General features: G+C 30.4%; 3 protein-coding genes and 2 long non-coding RNA genes across 5 annotated transcripts in view; 3 read left to right on the forward strand and 2 right to left on the reverse strand.

The window, feature by feature from the left end:
• Positions 1–11: 11 nt before the first annotated feature.
• On the forward strand, positions 12–9,212 carry LOC143197285 (protein white). The gene is made up of 13 exons (XM_076405612.1): positions 12–150; positions 1,641–1,743; positions 1,811–1,859; positions 1,918–1,967; positions 2,024–2,151; positions 2,204–2,350; positions 5,585–5,826; positions 5,883–6,062; positions 6,555–6,663; positions 6,730–6,951; positions 8,514–8,649; positions 8,702–8,908; positions 8,965–9,212. Exons 1-13 carry the CDS (start codon positions 148–150, stop codon positions 9,150–9,152), a joined length of 1,764 nt encoding a protein of 587 aa, XP_076261727.1. The 5' UTR covers positions 12–147; the 3' UTR covers positions 9,153–9,212.
• Positions 9,213–9,376: 164 nt separating this feature from the next.
• LOC143197303 (mitochondrial outer membrane protein SLC25A46) lies at positions 9,377–11,202 on the forward strand. The gene is made up of 6 exons (XM_076405658.1): positions 9,377–9,765; positions 9,832–9,935; positions 9,991–10,169; positions 10,221–10,277; positions 10,329–10,716; positions 10,769–11,202. The coding sequence occupies exons 1-6, from the start codon at positions 9,597–9,599 to the stop codon at positions 11,081–11,083; spliced, it is 1,212 nt and encodes a 403-aa protein (XP_076261773.1). The 5' UTR covers positions 9,377–9,596; the 3' UTR covers positions 11,084–11,202.
• Positions 11,203–12,243: 1,041 nt separating this feature from the next.
• Positions 12,244–12,541, reverse strand: LOC143197305 (uncharacterized). Its single transcript, XR_013005973.1, has 2 exons — positions 12,449–12,541; positions 12,244–12,390 (listed from the first exon to the last, which is right to left on the reverse strand). It is a non-coding gene; the product is annotated as an uncharacterized LOC143197305 (long non-coding RNA).
• Positions 12,542–12,823: 282 nt separating this feature from the next.
• Positions 12,824–18,517, forward strand: part of LOC143197302 (KICSTOR complex protein SZT2) — a 55,403-nt gene continuing 49,709 nt past the window's right edge. The window contains exons 1-3 of the mRNA XM_076405657.1: positions 12,824–12,927; positions 15,177–15,329; positions 15,426–15,604. Of these exons, the coding sequence (XP_076261772.1) occupies positions 15,272–15,329; positions 15,426–15,604 (237 nt within the window). The 5' untranslated portion in view covers positions 12,824–12,927; positions 15,177–15,271. The remainder of the gene's footprint in view (positions 12,928–15,176; positions 15,330–15,425; positions 15,605–18,517) is intronic.
• On the reverse strand, positions 13,135–14,977 carry LOC143197304 (uncharacterized). The gene is made up of 2 exons (XR_013005972.1): positions 14,569–14,977; positions 13,135–14,512 (listed from the first exon to the last, which is right to left on the reverse strand). It is a non-coding gene; the product is annotated as an uncharacterized LOC143197304 (long non-coding RNA).

An 18,517-nucleotide genomic window follows, 5' to 3' on the forward strand; every position in this document is an offset into this window, starting at 1 on the left:
GTGCATGGGTTTGAGAGGTTGTTATTTAAGTTTCATGTTACCGAAATAAGCTTATCACATTATTTACATACCAAACAATTCAAGACAGATTAACCGAAATGGTTTTGAAACTGGTTGAAATATCAAGACAATTTGGTTTAAAATAACATGGTAAGTACAATATTTAAGAATTATAAAATACGTTTGAATTGAATCATATGGAACAATTACCTTTTAAGTCGTTTTTATGGTTACGTTTTGATTTTTTATATGTACTATTGTGTTCCATACTAAGTTTGCGGAAATGAAAAACGAATTTATAGTTTATAAAAATGATTTTATTATATAATTTAATTTTTAAATATTTCTTCATCTTGAATATAACACTTTTTTTTCTTTTTGTTAGTAGTTGCACTAAAAATATGATGCCATTCTTTTGGAATGTAAAAACAATATAATTCCAGATATTTTTATAAATAATTTTGTTCATCTTATTTGTGATAGATAGATTAGATAATTGATGATTCGATTTTAACTTACAATTCACCATCTTTGAAGTGTTAAAATTGGGACACTGCTGGTCAGAGTAATGTTTGCTTACTAACATAAAAGCTGAAAAGTTCCGGGCCTAACACATAAATTACTCTAGTTTTCAAAAGAAAGGAAGTAAAAATTTCATGATATTCTACTCATAAGATTGTGAGTTATTGTGCTAAGAGTGGCAGTACTTTAATTGTTTTCAAAACAATGGATCAAAAACAATTTCGTGTTTTAATTTTGCACTGCTTCTTGATGGGAAAAAGTACTGTTCAAGCGAAGCAATGGCTTGAAGTGTGTTATAAGGACTCCGCTCCATCAGAAACAAAAATAAAACGTTGGTTTGCTGATTTCAGATGTTGTCATAGAGACACCGATGATGCAAAACGTAGTGGATGTCCAAATCAGGTGGTAATACCAGAAATCACCAAAAAAATCTTGAATTTGCGTGAGTTAGCTAACATCGTAAAGATATTAAAAGAACGTGTTGGTTTTATATTGCATGAGCATTTGACTATGAACAAGCTCTGTTCATAGTGGGTGCCGCGTTTGCTCACTGTTGACCAAAATCAAGAACGTGTTGATGATTCTGAGTAGTGTTTGGTTATGTTTAAACGTAACAAACTGGAAATTTTGCATCGATATGTGACAATAGATGAAACATGGATCCATCACCTCACTCCGGAATCAAAACGATCATCTAAGTAGACAGCACTGGTGACAGGCATATTTTGAGGCAAAAGATAAATCGTTCTACAAAATTGGAATTGAAATGTTAAAGCGGCACTGGAATGATTGTGGGGCTCTTAATGGAAATTACATTGATGAAGAAAGCCAATTTTGAACCAAAAAAAAACGCGTTTGCTTTGCTACACCCGGGACTTTTCAGCCCCATGTGTTACATCGAAATCACCACTTCCGTATATCGAAATACAATCTAGTCTTTTAAGTAATGTTTAGTAATGATAAGGTTTTGACATTGACATTTAACTTACAAATCCTTCAAAATTCATTCACACCAAGTTAATAGAAAAGCTCTTATTTATAGTTGAAAATCCCTAACATATTCTAAATGAATTTATCCACAAAACAAATGTTTGAAACTGTATATAAATCTGTTTAAGGCAAGTTTTATATATACCTGGGAAAACCTAACCTATTCTGTGGATAGAGTTGAGGGAGTATTTTGGAAACCGAAGAAAAGCCAGAGACTTATCATTGACAATGGTATGTATAGAATCGTATGAGTTAGTGTGCATAGACCAAAAATTTAGAGTTATTCTGTTGTTTTCAGTTTCAGGTAATGCCTTTTCTGGATCGCTTATAGCGATAATGGGTGAGAGGTAATTTTATTATCTGTTAATTGAGATAAAAGGTCTATATATCAATTTATGTTTTCAGTGGGTGTGGTAAAACGACATTTCTTAAACTCATTTCCGCACAAATGAAAGGTTCGCAACAAAAATCTCTAAATATCAAATTATTAAAACACTTAAATATTTTATAGGTGGTGGTATACTTAAAATGAACGGGCGCGTTATAACAGGTGCCATATTAAGACATAATTCAATATATCTACAACAGAATGACGTATTTTTTGAAAACTTAACTTTACATGAACATATACGATTTATGGTAATACCAAATTCTAAATATTTGAATAGATGTACAAGCTACTTATTATTAGGCAGCAATGTCATTGAAGAAACATTCTGAGCAGCGTAATATGGAAGCCAGCACATTGTTGAAGAATCTCAGTTTAGAAAAGTCAAAGCATGTAAAAATAAAGCACTTGTCAGGTGGCGAGAAAAGGAAACTCTCCCTCGCTTCTAATGTAAGATATAAAGAAGATATACTAAACAAAGCGTTTAAAGTTCTTAATTTTCTAGTTGAATAATTGTAATTTCTATAGATAAGATCATATTCTAAGAATGTATGTCAATGTTTATATTACATGCTTTAACGCGTCATAATATTCATGCATGTATCCTTGTTGTTTTCACGAAATTTCGTTTGGCCAGTTTGTTGCAGTTTTATAAAATATTTCTTATAACATTTTTATTAGATATGCTTAGTACAATCTTAATTTACAATTCATTTATTACTACTTTTTCTCTGTGCTTGGTTTAATTCAAAAGCAAGACGAGTACGAGAAAATACATTAACATGTATTCCTCAATTATAAAATTATAACAACTTATAGCTCTAGTGTGAAAGGTATACACTTTATATAAGTTCGTATGGTTTTGTTCGCTTCAATCTCCTGACATCCTGCGCGCTGTCCCGTAGTTGTATTTCTTCCACGTTAGTATGATTTAGTAATCTTCTTTCGTGTTTCAAGGCGAAATCTTGGATAACTTCGCAAATCCATTTGATTTCCAGGTCATCGTGCAGTTCTTCGTTGGTTACATAGCGATATGCATTGGTAATCAATCGAAGAAACTTGTTTTAACAGCGTTGTATGGCTAGTTGATTTGAATTTTTAGTGCAACCCCATATTTGCACCCCATAGGTCCATTGGCTTTATAATTGTATTATAGATCAACACCTTTGATTTTAGATCAAGTTGAGAGTATCTTCCGACTAACCAGTAGAGTTGTTTTATTTTGTTTCTAATGTGTATTGCTTTTTATCTAGATGTTTCCAATTTAATTTACCGTCAGGATGGATTCCGAGGTATTTAGCTGATTCTGCTTGAGGAATCGGGCATCCATTGAGTGATATAATTAAGTTTTTATTATTTCGCCGCAATGCAAAATTAACATGAACAGATTTGGAATTTTATAAGATATAACAATCGGGGCATTTCGATGAATGTTGAAAAATGAATCCCATACTTTGGAAGCATATCTCTTAATTGGTATTCGCATAGAATGTGCTACTATTGAATGTTATGTAACTGGCATAGATATGTTATTCGATCTTGTGAACCTTATGGTAGATCTTTCCAAAATCTACATATAAATATAATTTTAGCCCGAAATTATCTTTGCAGACATTCTCACACAATTTTCATTCCACCATCCGTCCATATCATGCAATCATAATCCGTTCAATTATCTAAGTGTATAGTCACGCCAGCTTCAATTTAATTATGTAGAATTATATGTTTGTTGGTTTCCAAATCCTTACTATATGCACCTAAATAGAGTTTCTGTATGTACATCTTTATATTCCCATTGCCCAGTTCATCGTCCTAATGAATAAATACATCATTCATCTTAATGTATTTATTCTTCCCTGTATTTATAATATTTATCGAAGTTTTTACGGCTGATGCTTTCTCAATGGCACTTTTTTTCAATTTTCACAATATCAGATCTGTTTTCAATGTGCTCCTAGAAAAAGGTCAAAATCGTATTGCATTTATTTTAAATGGGTTATTTTAACTTCTATCATCACTCCTCCGGACGATCTTCCTGGTCCTATTTCTCTCAGCCTGACAAATCTCAGTATATCCTTATTAGGAGAGAATACGAATAGGCAACTTGCGTTTCTGATGGAAAATATCTGTCATATTTTTATTTTACTGCATGTTAATTAGCATCCACTTTAATATATTTCAACACACTGTATGACAGATTTTTTCTAATTAGTTAGTCTAATAATTAATGTTCAATAACCATATATCTCTTTTTATTTCCTAAAGTTTAGCCGTGCGAATGACCTTTGTCAATATATATTTAGTAGCTGCCTTTATCAAGAAACTATATTTTGTTTTAATTAGCTTTATTACAGGTCAATTGAAAAGTCCCCGGCCTACCATAGTAAAACACATTTTTATGGCAAAATTAGTTTTTTTTGTATTAATTAAACATAATTCCCCTCAAGGGTGATACACTGATTATGGAGACCCTCCAACTTTTCGATACCATTTTTGTAGTACGATTTGTCCTTTGCTTCAAAATAGGCCTCAGTTTCGGCGATCGCCTCTTCATTCGACGAAAATTTCTTCCCATCGAGCATTCTTTTGAGATCTGAGAGCAGGAAATAGTCGCTGGGAGCCAGATCTGGAAAATACGGTGGATGAGGAAGCAATTCATGGATTCTTGCCATCGTTTTCACTGACTTGTGAGACGGTGCATTGTCTTGGTGAAGCAGCACTTACTTTTTCTTGAAATGTGGTCGTTTTTCGGCGATTTCATCCTTCAAACGGTCCAATAACGCTATGTAATAGTCGCTGTTGATGGTCCTTCCCTTTTCAAGGTAGTCAATGAAAATTATTCCATGGGCATCCCAAAATACAGACGCCTAACCTTGCCGGCCGACTGTTGCGTGTTTCATCTATTGTCACATATCGACGCAAAAACTCGGGGTTATTACGCTTGATCATCTTCAAACACTGCTCCGAATCATCAACTCGTCGTTGTTTTTGGTCAAAAGTGAGCTCGCGCGGCATCCACTTTGCACAGAGCTTTCTCATATCCGAATATTCGTGAATGATATGATGTACATATATATATAACGTTCAGTTGATAACTTTAGAGTGTCTGCTATTTCGTTCAATTTCAATTTACGGTTATTCAAAATCATTTTGTGTGGATTTTTTAAATTTTCCGTCGGTAACAACTGGGGCGTCCACAGCATTCACCGTCTTCGGTGCTCATTTCACCACGTCTAAACTTAGCATACCAATCCTTGATGGTTGATTTTCCTGGGGCAGTGTCCGGAAACTCGACATCAAGCCAACTTTTTGCTTCAACTGTATTTTTTCCCTTCAAAAAGCAATATTTTATCAACATGCGCAATTCCTTTTTATCCATTGTTTTCACAATAACAAAAGTTGCTTCACTCGAAATGCTATAATTCACAAACTAATGATCCGACAGCTGTCAAATTTATACACGCATCTTTTGAGGATTAGGGCTAACTAAAAAACATGTGGATTTAATTCTAGGAGCGCCATCTATGTGTCAGGCTGGGGACTTTTCAATTGATCTGTTATTTATATTGTCGATACATGCTGACCTATGTTGAAGCCGCATTTTCGTTCTATCATTGCTTTTATTTAAACTTTTCTTTTATATGATTTGTCAGTCAAAAAAATTGTACTAAAATATTTTCTTAGCTATTGCTAGATCCGTTTATTCTATTTTGCGACGAACCAACATCGGGTCTTGATAGCTTCAATGCCATATCCATGGTGAAAACATTAGAAAGTCTAACAGAAACAGGAAAACTAATATTCATGACAGTACACCAACCATCATCGCAAATATTTGATTTATTCAGTAATATTATTCTGCTATCTTCGAATGGTAAAATTATTTTCCAAGGTACGACGGACAATGCAAAATCATTTTTTGAAACGTATGTACTATAAAGGAAGTTATGTATAATCATTAAACAATCACTACGTCTTTTAGCCAACAAATAATATGTCCACATTCTTATAACCCTTCTGATTTTTATATTAAAAATATATCGATTAAGTCAGAAATAGATGAAAAAAGAATCAATAGCATGCTTCAATATTACAAAGAACATTACGAAGTAAAAATTAATTTTTCTGAAGCCGAATATGATGGAATACAATTAAAATACAGGTAACCATATCCATTCTTAAAATACCTAACTAGAGGTGTTGGCCACCGAAAAAAATATCGATATTTCGATATATCGATATTTTTTTAAATAATATAAAAACATCGATATATTGTTTTCGATTTCTTTAAAAAATATTGATATATACAAAAGAATTATATCGATATTTTTAAGAAGAAATAAAAATAGTGAAATATTAGCCTAAAAAATTTTTTTTTCAACATCTCTTAAAGAATAACGAGAGTTTTAAAATTAAGTACCAATTTTAAAGGTTTGTTAAAAATTGTATTTATTTTATTCTCAAAAAATATCGAAACATATCCGTTAAAGAAGTGTCGATATATCGGCTAAAAAAATATCGATATATTGATATATCGGCCAAAAATATCGATATTTTTTTCAGAAAATATCGATATATTGATATTTTTTCTGCTTCCATATACAACAACAATGCTATACTGACTGATTAATATTTAGTATTTAAAATGTTTCAGAGAGAACAAGAAAAGTTTCTTTTTTGAATTAAATTGGTTGATTTGGAGGGTGTTTATTTTATTAGGTCGAAATATAAAAGAATATTATTCTGGCTTATTGGTAAACATGGTAAGTAAGGACAGTAAACAATATATAATGCTAGTAATTATAATGTTATTGTGTTGTGTTTTAAAGATTGCAGCTGTTATAATTGGAATTATTTATTCCAAAGTTACTCTAACTGATGCTAGTTCTGTTCAAAATATACAGGGTGTGTTGTTGTTAGTAGTTTCAGAATTGATATTTCACCAGCTGTGTCAGAATTTATACACATTTCCACAAGAAATAGATGTGTTTGTTCAAGAGAAGGCCTTATACACATCGCTGCCATATTATTTATCAAAGATTGTATCTTTGGTAAGTATGATTACTAGTTACTAGTTATAATTTAGACATTCCAAGCATATCACTATTGAGTGTTATTAGAACCAATTTGGGTTTTATTGGACTTTTATGTTCTCACTGTTTTCCAATATAATGTTAACACATTTGTGGGCAAGTCTATAATTCAACGTTAATTATAACAGGTCAATTGGAAAAGTCCCATATGTTTTTTACCCCAACCCTCAAAAGATGCGTGTATACATTTGACAGTTGTCGGATCATTAGTTTTTGATTATAGCATTTTGAGTGAAGCAACTTTTGTTATTGTAAAAAAATGGGTAAAAAGGAATTTCGCGTGTTGATAAAATGTTGCTTTTTGAAGGGTAAAAATACAGTTGAAGCAAAAACTTGGCTTCATGCCGAGTTATCGGTCACTGAAGTAGGAAAATCAACTATCAAGGATATGTATGCTAATTTTATACGTGGTGAAATGAGCACCGAAGACGGTGAACGCAGTTGACGCTCCAAAAAGATTTTGAATAACCTTAAATTGAAATTGAATGAAAAAGCAGACACTCTAAACATACCAACTGAACGTCTACATCATATTATTTACGAATAATTGTAATAAACCCGAGTTTTTGCGTCGATATGTGACAATGGATGAAACATGGCTCCATCATTTCACTCCGAAGTCCAATCGACAGTCATCCGAGTGGACTGCACACGATGAACCCGCTCCACGCGTGGGATAGCGCAACAGTCGGCTGGTAAGGTTATGGCGTCTGTATTTTGGATGCGCATGGAATAATTTTCATTGACTACCTTGAAAAAGAAAGGACCATCAACAGCGACTATTACATAACGTTATTGGGCCGTTTGAAGGACGAAATCGCCGAAAAACGGCCGCATTTGAAGAAAAAGAAAGTGCTGCTTCACCAAGACAATGCACCGTGTCACAAGTCAATGAAAACGATGGCAAAAATCCATGAATTGGGCTTCGAATTGCTTCCTCATCTACCGTATTCTCCAGATCTGACTATTTCCTGTTCTCAGATCTCAAAAGAATGCTCGCTGGGTAGAAATTTTCGTTGAATGAAGAGATGATCGTCGAAACTGAGGCCTATTTTGAAGCAAGTAACATCGTACTACAAAAATGGTATCGAATATCAGTGTATCACGCTTGAAGGGAATTATGTTGAATAAAAAAAAAATTTTACTAAAAAAATGTGTTTTACTATGGTAGGCCGGGGACTTTTCAATTGATCTGTTATTATAGCATATTAGTAAGCAGGCAGAGTAAGACCAAATGCATTTTTTATATGACTTCTACGATTGCCATTACACAGTCCATAAATTTCATAAATGGACAAAGATTAATATCCCATATCCCATCAATAACCCAAGTCCATCGTCCAGAACCCACGTTATTATTAACTAGGTTTAATAAATTAAAATATGACTGCTTCAATAACTCTCATATGTTGTTATGGGTAATATTAAAATTATATCTTGTATAAGTAATTCAATGAAATAAATTGTTGAATGAAACACAAATAATTTAGTATAAATTTGATGTTAATAATTTTTTTTAGATTCCATTTGCTCTGATTCATTCAGGAGGATTTTTATTAATATATTTCATATTTTTACCATTTCTAACAAAAATTGATATATTCCTAGAAATGATGTTAATTCTATTCGTGACATGTTTATCTGGAAGTTCGCTAGGTAAATTTATTCTTTTTATTTTATTGTAATTTTATTTTATTTCATATTGTAGGTTTATGCCTTTCTGCTATCTTTTCCAGCTTAGAATCTATAAATCTCTTTCTAGTACCATTTCAATTAGTTTGTTTAGTTTTATCGGGCTTATGGGTAAAAATTAATACATTACCAAAATTGTTTTCTGTCGTTAAGTACATATCACCTTTTTATGTAACTTTTGAATCAATATGTATAGTTTATTGGGCTGATATTGATCAAATTGGTAAACCACATAATATCACAATAGTGATGATGTTATTATTGACAATGTTTTTTTAGGAAATTGTACGAGAAACAGTAGCACAACATGCTTTAAAAATGGCACAGAGGTATTAAAAATGTATGACTTTAATCATACTTATGATAGGATTACTACTAATTTGTTTTTTTTATCTGCACTGATAATTGTATATTCTTTTATTGGATATATTGGTATTATTCGAAAAAGAACATTGTATCAAATTTAATGAATTTGCAGTACTTTGTAATGTAAATGATTTGTATACAAAATAAACAGTATTCCTAAATATACACCTTTTATTTGGATTAATTTGGTACATTAGAAAATTATTATTAATATTTTCGTATATAGGCAATATATTAAATAGCAATAGTTATAGGTGTACTTGCTTCGCGTCCACTAGAGGGCAGCAAAACTGATTACTCATATGAAAGGTGACATTATTTTACATTTGACATCTTCAGCTGTATATTGTGTTGTTGCCGGTGATCTTATAATTTTTTTGTATTTAAATAGTTGCTATGGAGTAATTATTTGATTCTTCATTTGTGCGATATATCTGATGCAATATCATTTCATTGAATAACGTGAAATGTTTATTTTATTGTAACTAATTTCTCTTCCGTGTAGGTTTGTTTAATAATGTTTTAATATTACATAAATAATATCAATGGATCCTCGCGAAAATTCAAGTCGTTACTTAGACTTGGAGCTAAATGATGAATACAAATATCCAGAATATGGAAGTAGACCAGGGCATGATGATTACTTTACAAATCGCGAATTTCTTTTGCAATATTCAAACACAGAAAGTTCTAAAACATACCAAAACTATGAAGGTAGGCAGTGTCTTATTTGTACATATTATTTTTTTAATGATGTTTGCATTAATGTTTTTTGGTTAGATATCACCGTGAAACGTTATATTGGTTCTGGTGTAGCTTTTGTTAGTTTAATTACCGATAATTTATTAAGTCATCCATTTCTCATATTACGAAGGCAGTGCCAGGTGAAATATTATTATATATTTTCTAGAGTTATGAAGATCATTACTGTACTTTTAGGTAAACCATGCCTCAGTTCGCTACCATTTATTACCTTTTACATTAGTGCCTACAGTATGTCACCTGCATCAACATCAAGGACTTACTACCTTATGGAAAGGATTGGGATCAGCACTACTTGTTCGGGGTATGACCCTAGGTATAGAAGATTTAATATCTAAATTAACACCTTGGCCAAAGTAAGTTTGTTTAATTAAAGCATATTCTAAAATAATATTATAATTTGGTAGAGAAATTAGTTGGCATAGTAGCCTGAAACAGTTTTGTCAACACACAATGTTAAAATGGTATGTACTTAAATTAACTATAAGGCAAATATTAATTACTTGCATTTTTAGTGTTAGTTTAGCTATAGTAACCCCTTTTTATTCTGCTTCTTTTGTGGAAACAGTTCAAAGTGAAATAGCCAGTGAGAAACCAGGTATACTCGATGTGTTTCGAGAAGGATTCATAAGATTGTTAAATTGGGGAGCTCCAGCTAAAGGCCGAATGTTACCAATATGGGCTCTAATAGTTCCCACAGTGGCATTGGGAATAACAAGGTACTTATTTTCTATGATGGTACGTGGTGCAACCTTTAGAATATTACAATGTACTATGTCTAAAGATGCAACTAATGCTGCTGCAGTACAAGAAAGAAATTTAACAGCATCATTAACAGCTACTATAGCTAGTGATGTTGTATTTTATCCCTGTGAAACAGTTGTCCATCGTTTATATTTACAGGTATGTTACATGTTATAATGTAAATCAGATACATATATTTTATATTTTTTAGGGCACTCGTACTATTATTGATAATCTAGATAGTGGTAGATCAGTGTTAGCGATTTTAACAAATTACAGTGGTGTTATGGACTGTTACAATAGTTGCTTATCCCAAGAAGGCACCTCAGGTTTATATAAAGGATTTGGAGCTCTTATTCTACAATATGCTGCTCATGTAGCTCTAATAAAATTATCCCGGTTTGTTTTATCTGAAATAGGATCTTTGCTAGAAAAACCCAAATCAATACCACCACCGCCTGTTGATAATTCACCACCAGCTATATCAAATATAGCTAATCCACCTAAGTCATATTTATTACCATAAAGTGTCTAACTTTTGGTAATTTAATTTTTCAAGTAAGAATATTCTTATTTGGATTTTTGTTATTTTTATTTTGAAGTTCTATAAAAGTTTAAGTGACAAAATAAATCTGTTGTTTAATAGAGTTTGTTTCAATTCAATAGTGATACTAGGAGGTTAATGCCTAATATTATTGTATATTATTATATATAAGTAGGCATTAATATGTATTTTTTAATTTACAAAAGATAATTTGAGTGCACTCTAAATTTGCAGTATATAATTTAATAACACAGGCTTTTATTTGCAATTAAAATTTTAAATTTCATGCCAGAGCAAAAATAAAATTATAAATAACTCTTCGATTATTAAATTTTAAATTAGATCGTCAGCTTTCTTATCGAGGTCTAGAAATAATACTGTTGAATATAACAATTATATTTTGTAAATATTTATTCATAGATTCTTAGAGCAGCCTAAGATTTCAGATCTATTTTATATAATAGATCGAAAATCATTCATTTTCAAACATTTGATATGATTCCTATTAGACAATAATATAATATTTTCATATGCCATTTATTTCAAAGGAATATACAAAATATAGATCTAAAAATAACACTGAAATTAGCAGTTACTATTACATCACAAAAAAACTAAATGCTAAATATCACACCTTAGCATCTTAAAAAGTCTGCTGTCGATGTTTTTGTCCCTTTTTTGGTATCACATTAATATGAGTGTTTCTAGGAATCTGGAATATATTAAAATCTACCATTGATATCGGATGATCACTGAATGCCTTGGTAGGGCTTTATGAAATCTTGTCTTGCTCTAGAGACTGTATTCTGCTGTTGCTCTTTGCAGATATTTAATGTGCCCTTTGTCTTTACAGATCTTTGATTTGTCATTATTTTGACCTCGGGAGCGTAAGTAATAAGATATCATATTTAAACAGAGCACAGCCTTTTATTAGGATTCTTGTCAAGTTTATTTTGCAACAAAGAATGCCAAAAATGAATTAGATCACTCTAGTAGTAAACATCTATATATAGCTAACTGCCTCATCAGGATAATTCTGCTGAAATTCTCTTGTTCTTTTAAATTAGTGTTTACTCGCTACTATTTCAGTAAGAAAGGAACCAGAAATTCAAACAGAATAATACCCAAAGAATATATATCTACTTTATAATCATAAGGTTTCAGAAATCTTAATTGCGTAGCAGTTACAAATTTGTGTTTTAATTCAAAAACTATTCCAAAAGCTCCTTTACTCAGAGACATCTTATGACGTCAAAATCTTCCATAAATCTTAAAATATACTTTCATTGCTAGAATGAGAAACACAAAGATGTCTTTATTTTTAAGCAATGGTGTAATCGAACTTACACATACTGAATGTGTCATTTCAGTAAACACTAATAACTTTAGTAAAACTTCAGTAAGTAAGCTTTATAACTCTGGGTTTCTCTGACTTAAGTTATAAATAGAACCTCCCTCTCCAAATCCCAAAATTTCCTGAAAAAAAAACAAATTCCGCGCCATTTTGAGCTCATCGCATGCGCATTTCGACTTCTTTGTTTTAGCTAAATGCAAGTTGAGACCGCCAATAATGGACCGTTTACCTATATTTAAAATATTATGTATACATACTATAAAGTTTGATGTTTCTCATTATTAAGATGTATTTATTGATTTATCCTGTAGTATATTACAAAGTTATGTAATCGGATAATAGGAGGATGTTTACTTAATTTGTTATTCTTCTGGCAACAATGCATTAGGTAGACAGCTGTCAAAGAACATCTGATAAATTGGTTGTAGTTGTGTTCCTGCGTTCTCTTAGGGTTATTACATTTTATTCAGGGGTGTGCAACTACAATGCTAAGTGGTGGGGCAAAATCTTGTTTAGTCCAATCATTGGTGGCGCTGACAACGTGAATTTGATTGGTTAGTTTAAAAATATTATATAGAATCCTGTAAGGAAAATAATTTGCTTTGATTGGTCAGCCATTTCACGTGACTATTTTATGACGTCACATTTGCTGGCCAATAATATTTGAATGAAAATCGAATTTAATTTAAAAAACTAATTTATTAAAATAAAATCCTATACAAATATACATAAATGTAAATAATATAAATAATAATAAAAAACAACAGAAATATACATAATTGCAAAAAGCAAAAATAAATAAACTACAAAAATGTAAATAAAAAAAATTAAAAGCCCCATACTCCAGACAAAATAATTAAAATACTCTTCTATAACGCCTGCTCCCTTTTTCGTATTTGTTTAGTGCCATCAATTTTATAGGATCTATTAGAGTTCTATCTTGTATTTGTGCTATACTGAAGGTAAACTTTAAGTCCTTCCCTGTTAATATTGAATTAACTTGTTTAACCCAAAAATACAATGAACATTTGACAATAAGATTTAAAATGTGGTCTTCAAAATCGCTATGGACTGGGCAGTTGAAACGTTTAAAATTTATGTGTTTTTTTAAGACATCTCTCAGAATAACAGATATGCTATTTTTATGACAAAATCTAGGTATTAAATAAAAGAGATAGCTTAAAGATCTACAAACAGTATAGTAAAACAGTCTTGATGGAGTTGTTAATTTGGGTCTACGCGGCTGCATCGCTTCTATAAAATCAGTATCGAGTTTTTGATCTGTGGAACTACTTAATGTAGAATGTAGACAGATATTGCACGTTGTCTTTTTTCTCAGAAGTTTTATCAAATAGCCTGAAATATAGACTAACGTGCAACGTTCCACTCTTGTTTTCCTCAGAGCAAAGTTCTCTGGAACTGAAAATATAGACTCAACTGGTGATTCTACAACCTCTGGTGATGCTACATCTCCAGTTAAAAAATAATGTAAGTTATCTAAAGCGCCAACATGTTCATCTTCTTCACAATTTGCTCCGGGCGAATGATGTGAAAAAAATGAAATGATGAGCCCTTTTAGAAATTTCTCGAACATACTAGGGGAAGGATGCTGTTTCTACCTCTATGACCTCTAATAGATCCAACAAAAATCTTTAAGCAATCTTGGTTAAGATTTGTTAAACCAATGTAGTTATTTGTAAATTTAGACAAAATAGATTTCTTTAAGTTAATAAATCCCCTAAAAGTAGCAATTAAATTTTTAATTGATGGCACCATAACAAATATTTTCTTAACAAGGCAATCAAATTTAAATATATAATTCCTCTACTATAAAATGATTGAACACTGATTGTTCTAAAAAGTTAAAGTATTGCAAATATTTTAGGGATATTTTACAATTAAAAGTAGTATTTATTACTACTAATTATCCAGTTATATTAATTATTACCTTCTTGTAAGACTTCTTTATGTAGAGACATCACATTGACAACATATGCACAACTTGGTAGATTAATTGAATTTTATTACTACTAACATCTTCATAAGTTTTTGAGTTTCTGTAAACAAACAATATATAAACAGACATGTAGTAGATAGATAATTTTATATGTACCTGATAAAACCAATGATGGATATGCATTTACCCAAATACCTGTTCGTGAAGGAAGGATAATTCTAAATTTTTCACTAATATGTCCATAACAAACACCATGACGTTGATATATTTGCATTGTGGTTTATCCAGGTAACTTACTATTATTTACTTGATCAACCCATTTTTGGAAAGTATCGAGATCATTCTTTGGGAAACGATGTCTAATTTCCGTAGTAGAATTTTACCCCGGTACACTACATCTTTTACTACACTGACGTATTGTCATCAATGTTTATATTATTACCCCATAATAATTAATGTAAAACAGAAAATATGCACAACGTTAAACGAAAATTTCGTGATCTAAACAAAAACCATAACCTACAAACAACAAACATAAAAATGGACGCCTATAGAAAATGCTGATTTCACACAATTTGATCGACCAATCACATTTCATGTTAGTGGCGGCACCTGCCTGTTAGTCACATTCATGTTAGTGGCATTTAAACTGCCAATCACAATTTGCGATCACAGCGCTACAGTTGATTGAACTAAACAAAACATTTCCCCAAGGTCGCCTATACCGTGAAATTTCTATTTTTTCTATGATTTTATTTACGTAGTGTATGTAGGCATTAGAGTACTGTCAGATTTATGAGTTATATATTTATGCTGTTCCCACGATATTTTGAAATCATTTTTGATAATGTGAGTGATAATGGAATTTGATTCTCAAAGCCAGTGTTCAGATGATGCAGTCGAATTTTCTTTTTCAGGTAAGTTTGATATTTCATAGAAAATACTGAATGTTTTTCGTGGATCGGGAACGTAGTGTGATGAGAGACTAATTCTTATAACTATTATTGTTACAGAACATGGAACAAATATATCAAATGATTTTGTATATTCTGATGATATCCAGCGAGACTATGTTGAAGCTGAAACAGTTTATTTATTGCTACCTAAAAATGTACCCGTATCAAGAGCTTCAAGGGTACAGTGGCTTTTGGATCACTTAAATAAAATTGTAACACCATCAAATTCTAAAACAGTAAGTTTTTACATGTACATTTTTTTATTTTATCTTAAAATATTTGGGGAGAAAGTATCTTAGCCTCCTGCTAAAAGCTCATAAACGGATTTAGTCACGGTTTTTATATAGTTTTCAAATAAATTTATTGGTTGAAAACTATAATATTTTATAGTATATTTGTTTTGTTCTGCTTATAAGTTCAGTTTAAATACTATAGATCACATCTCCCCTAGTAATTTATATTGTGTATCTCGAGAAATTTAATTCAGTTGTTATTTATATCTATTACAAATGAATTATACTGCATTTATATTTATATCTCTTGAATTGCTTATTATAATATATTTTAATATAATAATAAGCTATTGATCAAGCGGTTTCTAAAGCAATTGGGAATAAGCGAACCATAAGAAAACTAAAGAGCCTTAGAAATACTAAAATTAATAATTTTCATATATTGTACAGTAATTATTAACAATAATTAAACAATATAATAAACATTACCTATACTACTATTCCCCTTTTTCTATTTATACATATATATATATATATATATATATATATATATATATATATATATATATATATATATATATATATAATATAACAATATAATAAACATTACCTATAGTAATATTGCCCTTTTTCTATATATATATATATATATATATATGACAAAATATAATATAATTTTATTTTTTTACTGGTTTTACAAGGTCAATAATTTATTTTTTCATGCTTGTTTGATGAGAAAACTATATTACGCATATCAAGTAGGACAATTATATCATATGTTAGGTCCTGTTACATGATCAATATTATCGATTCAATTGTCAGTTTCTTGAATCAGTCTACTACTCTTATAATCATTTTTTGGAATAAACACTGCTTTCAAATTGTCATTCATTAATTTTTTTAGTGATAGTGGGGTATCATTTTTAAACATTATTTTAATTTTCAGGCAAATTTAACTGTTTTTTAAATTCCTTTTTCACACCTAAATCAAAATATGTGACCATCATGCTTGAAATCTTACAAAATCATTATTTTCTTAGTTTAATTTTTATATATAGTATAATGTCATTTAATTAAAATTTTATTATAAGTACAGTAATATAGAGTAATTCAATTGGATTTCTTATTTGTTAATTTAGCTATGTTGTTAAAATATTGTCAGTTTGGCAATCATTATTTGGTGTAAAGATTTGAATAAAATGGTTTTGGAAATATGTCTTCATGTTTTTGTCATGTTGTTTAAACTGTGTCTCCCCATAATTTCAAGTATGTTCTCAAAGTAATTTACAGTTTAAGTTTCTTATTAATCTAATAATTACTTAAGAGTTAATATGAATTAAAATGCTAACATTAGTATTTGCCGCCTTAACAGCACTGATATAATAGATATGCTACTGATGCTGTAGTCACAGGTTTGTAGTTGTCTACAAGCAAATGTAATAACAAGGAACGACCCATCATAATCAACAGTTTTTTCTGTCTCGTTTTATACATAACAATGGAACAATAATAAACATTGAATAATTTTTGTTTTTCATTAGAATATATTTTCCCTGATATGCAATAATTTTTACAGTTTATATAAAGGATTAATTAAATGCAATTTAATCTGATTATTTTTTTGGTGCCATACATGGTTTGATTGATTATAAATTGATCCTGTTAATATCAAGTATTACATTTTAGGTAATTCTAATAATGACAGTAATGATTTTTAAAAATATTAGGTTGGCAAAATTTTAATTTCCATATTTATATTTGTGCGACGGTCAATTTTATTGAACTTTTTGGTTATAATCAGCACAAAGTCGAACTGGAAGTGAATTTTGATTTTGAAGCTTTTCCTGGCAAATAATTTTACAGGCATGATAAACACTTCTAACGATTTTGATGATTTGCACTGGTGTTATGGAATACGAATGTAAGCATCATTTAACAGATCATTTACTCATTTCATTATGTCATTCATAACATTAATATATATATATATATATATATATATATATATATATATATATATATATATATATATATATTAATATACATTAATATACCACCTCGGAAGTAGTTATAACAATTTTTATTACCCATGGTGATTCAACAATCTGCCCAATGTTAATTTCTTGAACGAATTTGGCGTTTCTACACTAATTGTCATTTGAACAAAATTAACTTTAAATTGAAATTTCATATTGCTAACAGTGGCGTTCACAAAGACTGCACGGTGTTTTTCCTTCTTTGGAAGTTAAAAATCCAAATATAATACTTAATATTATATATATATATATATATATATATATATATATATATATATATATATATATATATATAAATATGGAAATCGAAGGATATCTATATATATATATATATATATATAATAAGCGTAATTATTCTTCAACTTCGACTTCAACCATGTACATAATGTTACGTCATATGAGGGGTACGTGGATTATTTTTTAAAGTGGCAAGTGTTATATGCTTTAAGTTATATTGAAATATGAATTTGTCGGCAGTGTCGTTAGTGTTTCGGTGGATTCAATTCAAGTCCCAATTATTGTTCTTGAAATGAGGTTCACCCCTACCCATATAAAAAAAAGAACTAGTTTTATTACTTCTAAGAGATCCTGTGGTCTTATTATTGTTCTCTTTTGAATGTATTCGATCATCTAAAATCGAACAACTTATCAAGAAATGAAAACGGTGTGACATCATTGTGTATCTCCGATCACGAGATTCGACTACTCCGATTTCGAGGGTACGGTCAACAAAGATGGATTGAACTAACACACTTGCTCATATGAGACCTGTTGGAATTTGGAAAGATCAAATTCTTTGCAGAAATATATTTAACCTAGTGTACTGGAATTTGGATGCTTACAGTTTAGGACATACGGCCACCAAAGGAGAAGTGAAGCT

The sequence above is a fragment of the Rhynchophorus ferrugineus genome, unplaced genomic scaffold (assembly GCF_030347505.1).
Source record: "Rhynchophorus ferrugineus isolate W39M unplaced genomic scaffold, kcgeb_rfMv2 rfM5, whole genome shotgun sequence".
Taxonomy (NCBI): Eukaryota; Metazoa; Arthropoda; class Insecta; order Coleoptera; family Curculionidae; genus Rhynchophorus; species Rhynchophorus ferrugineus.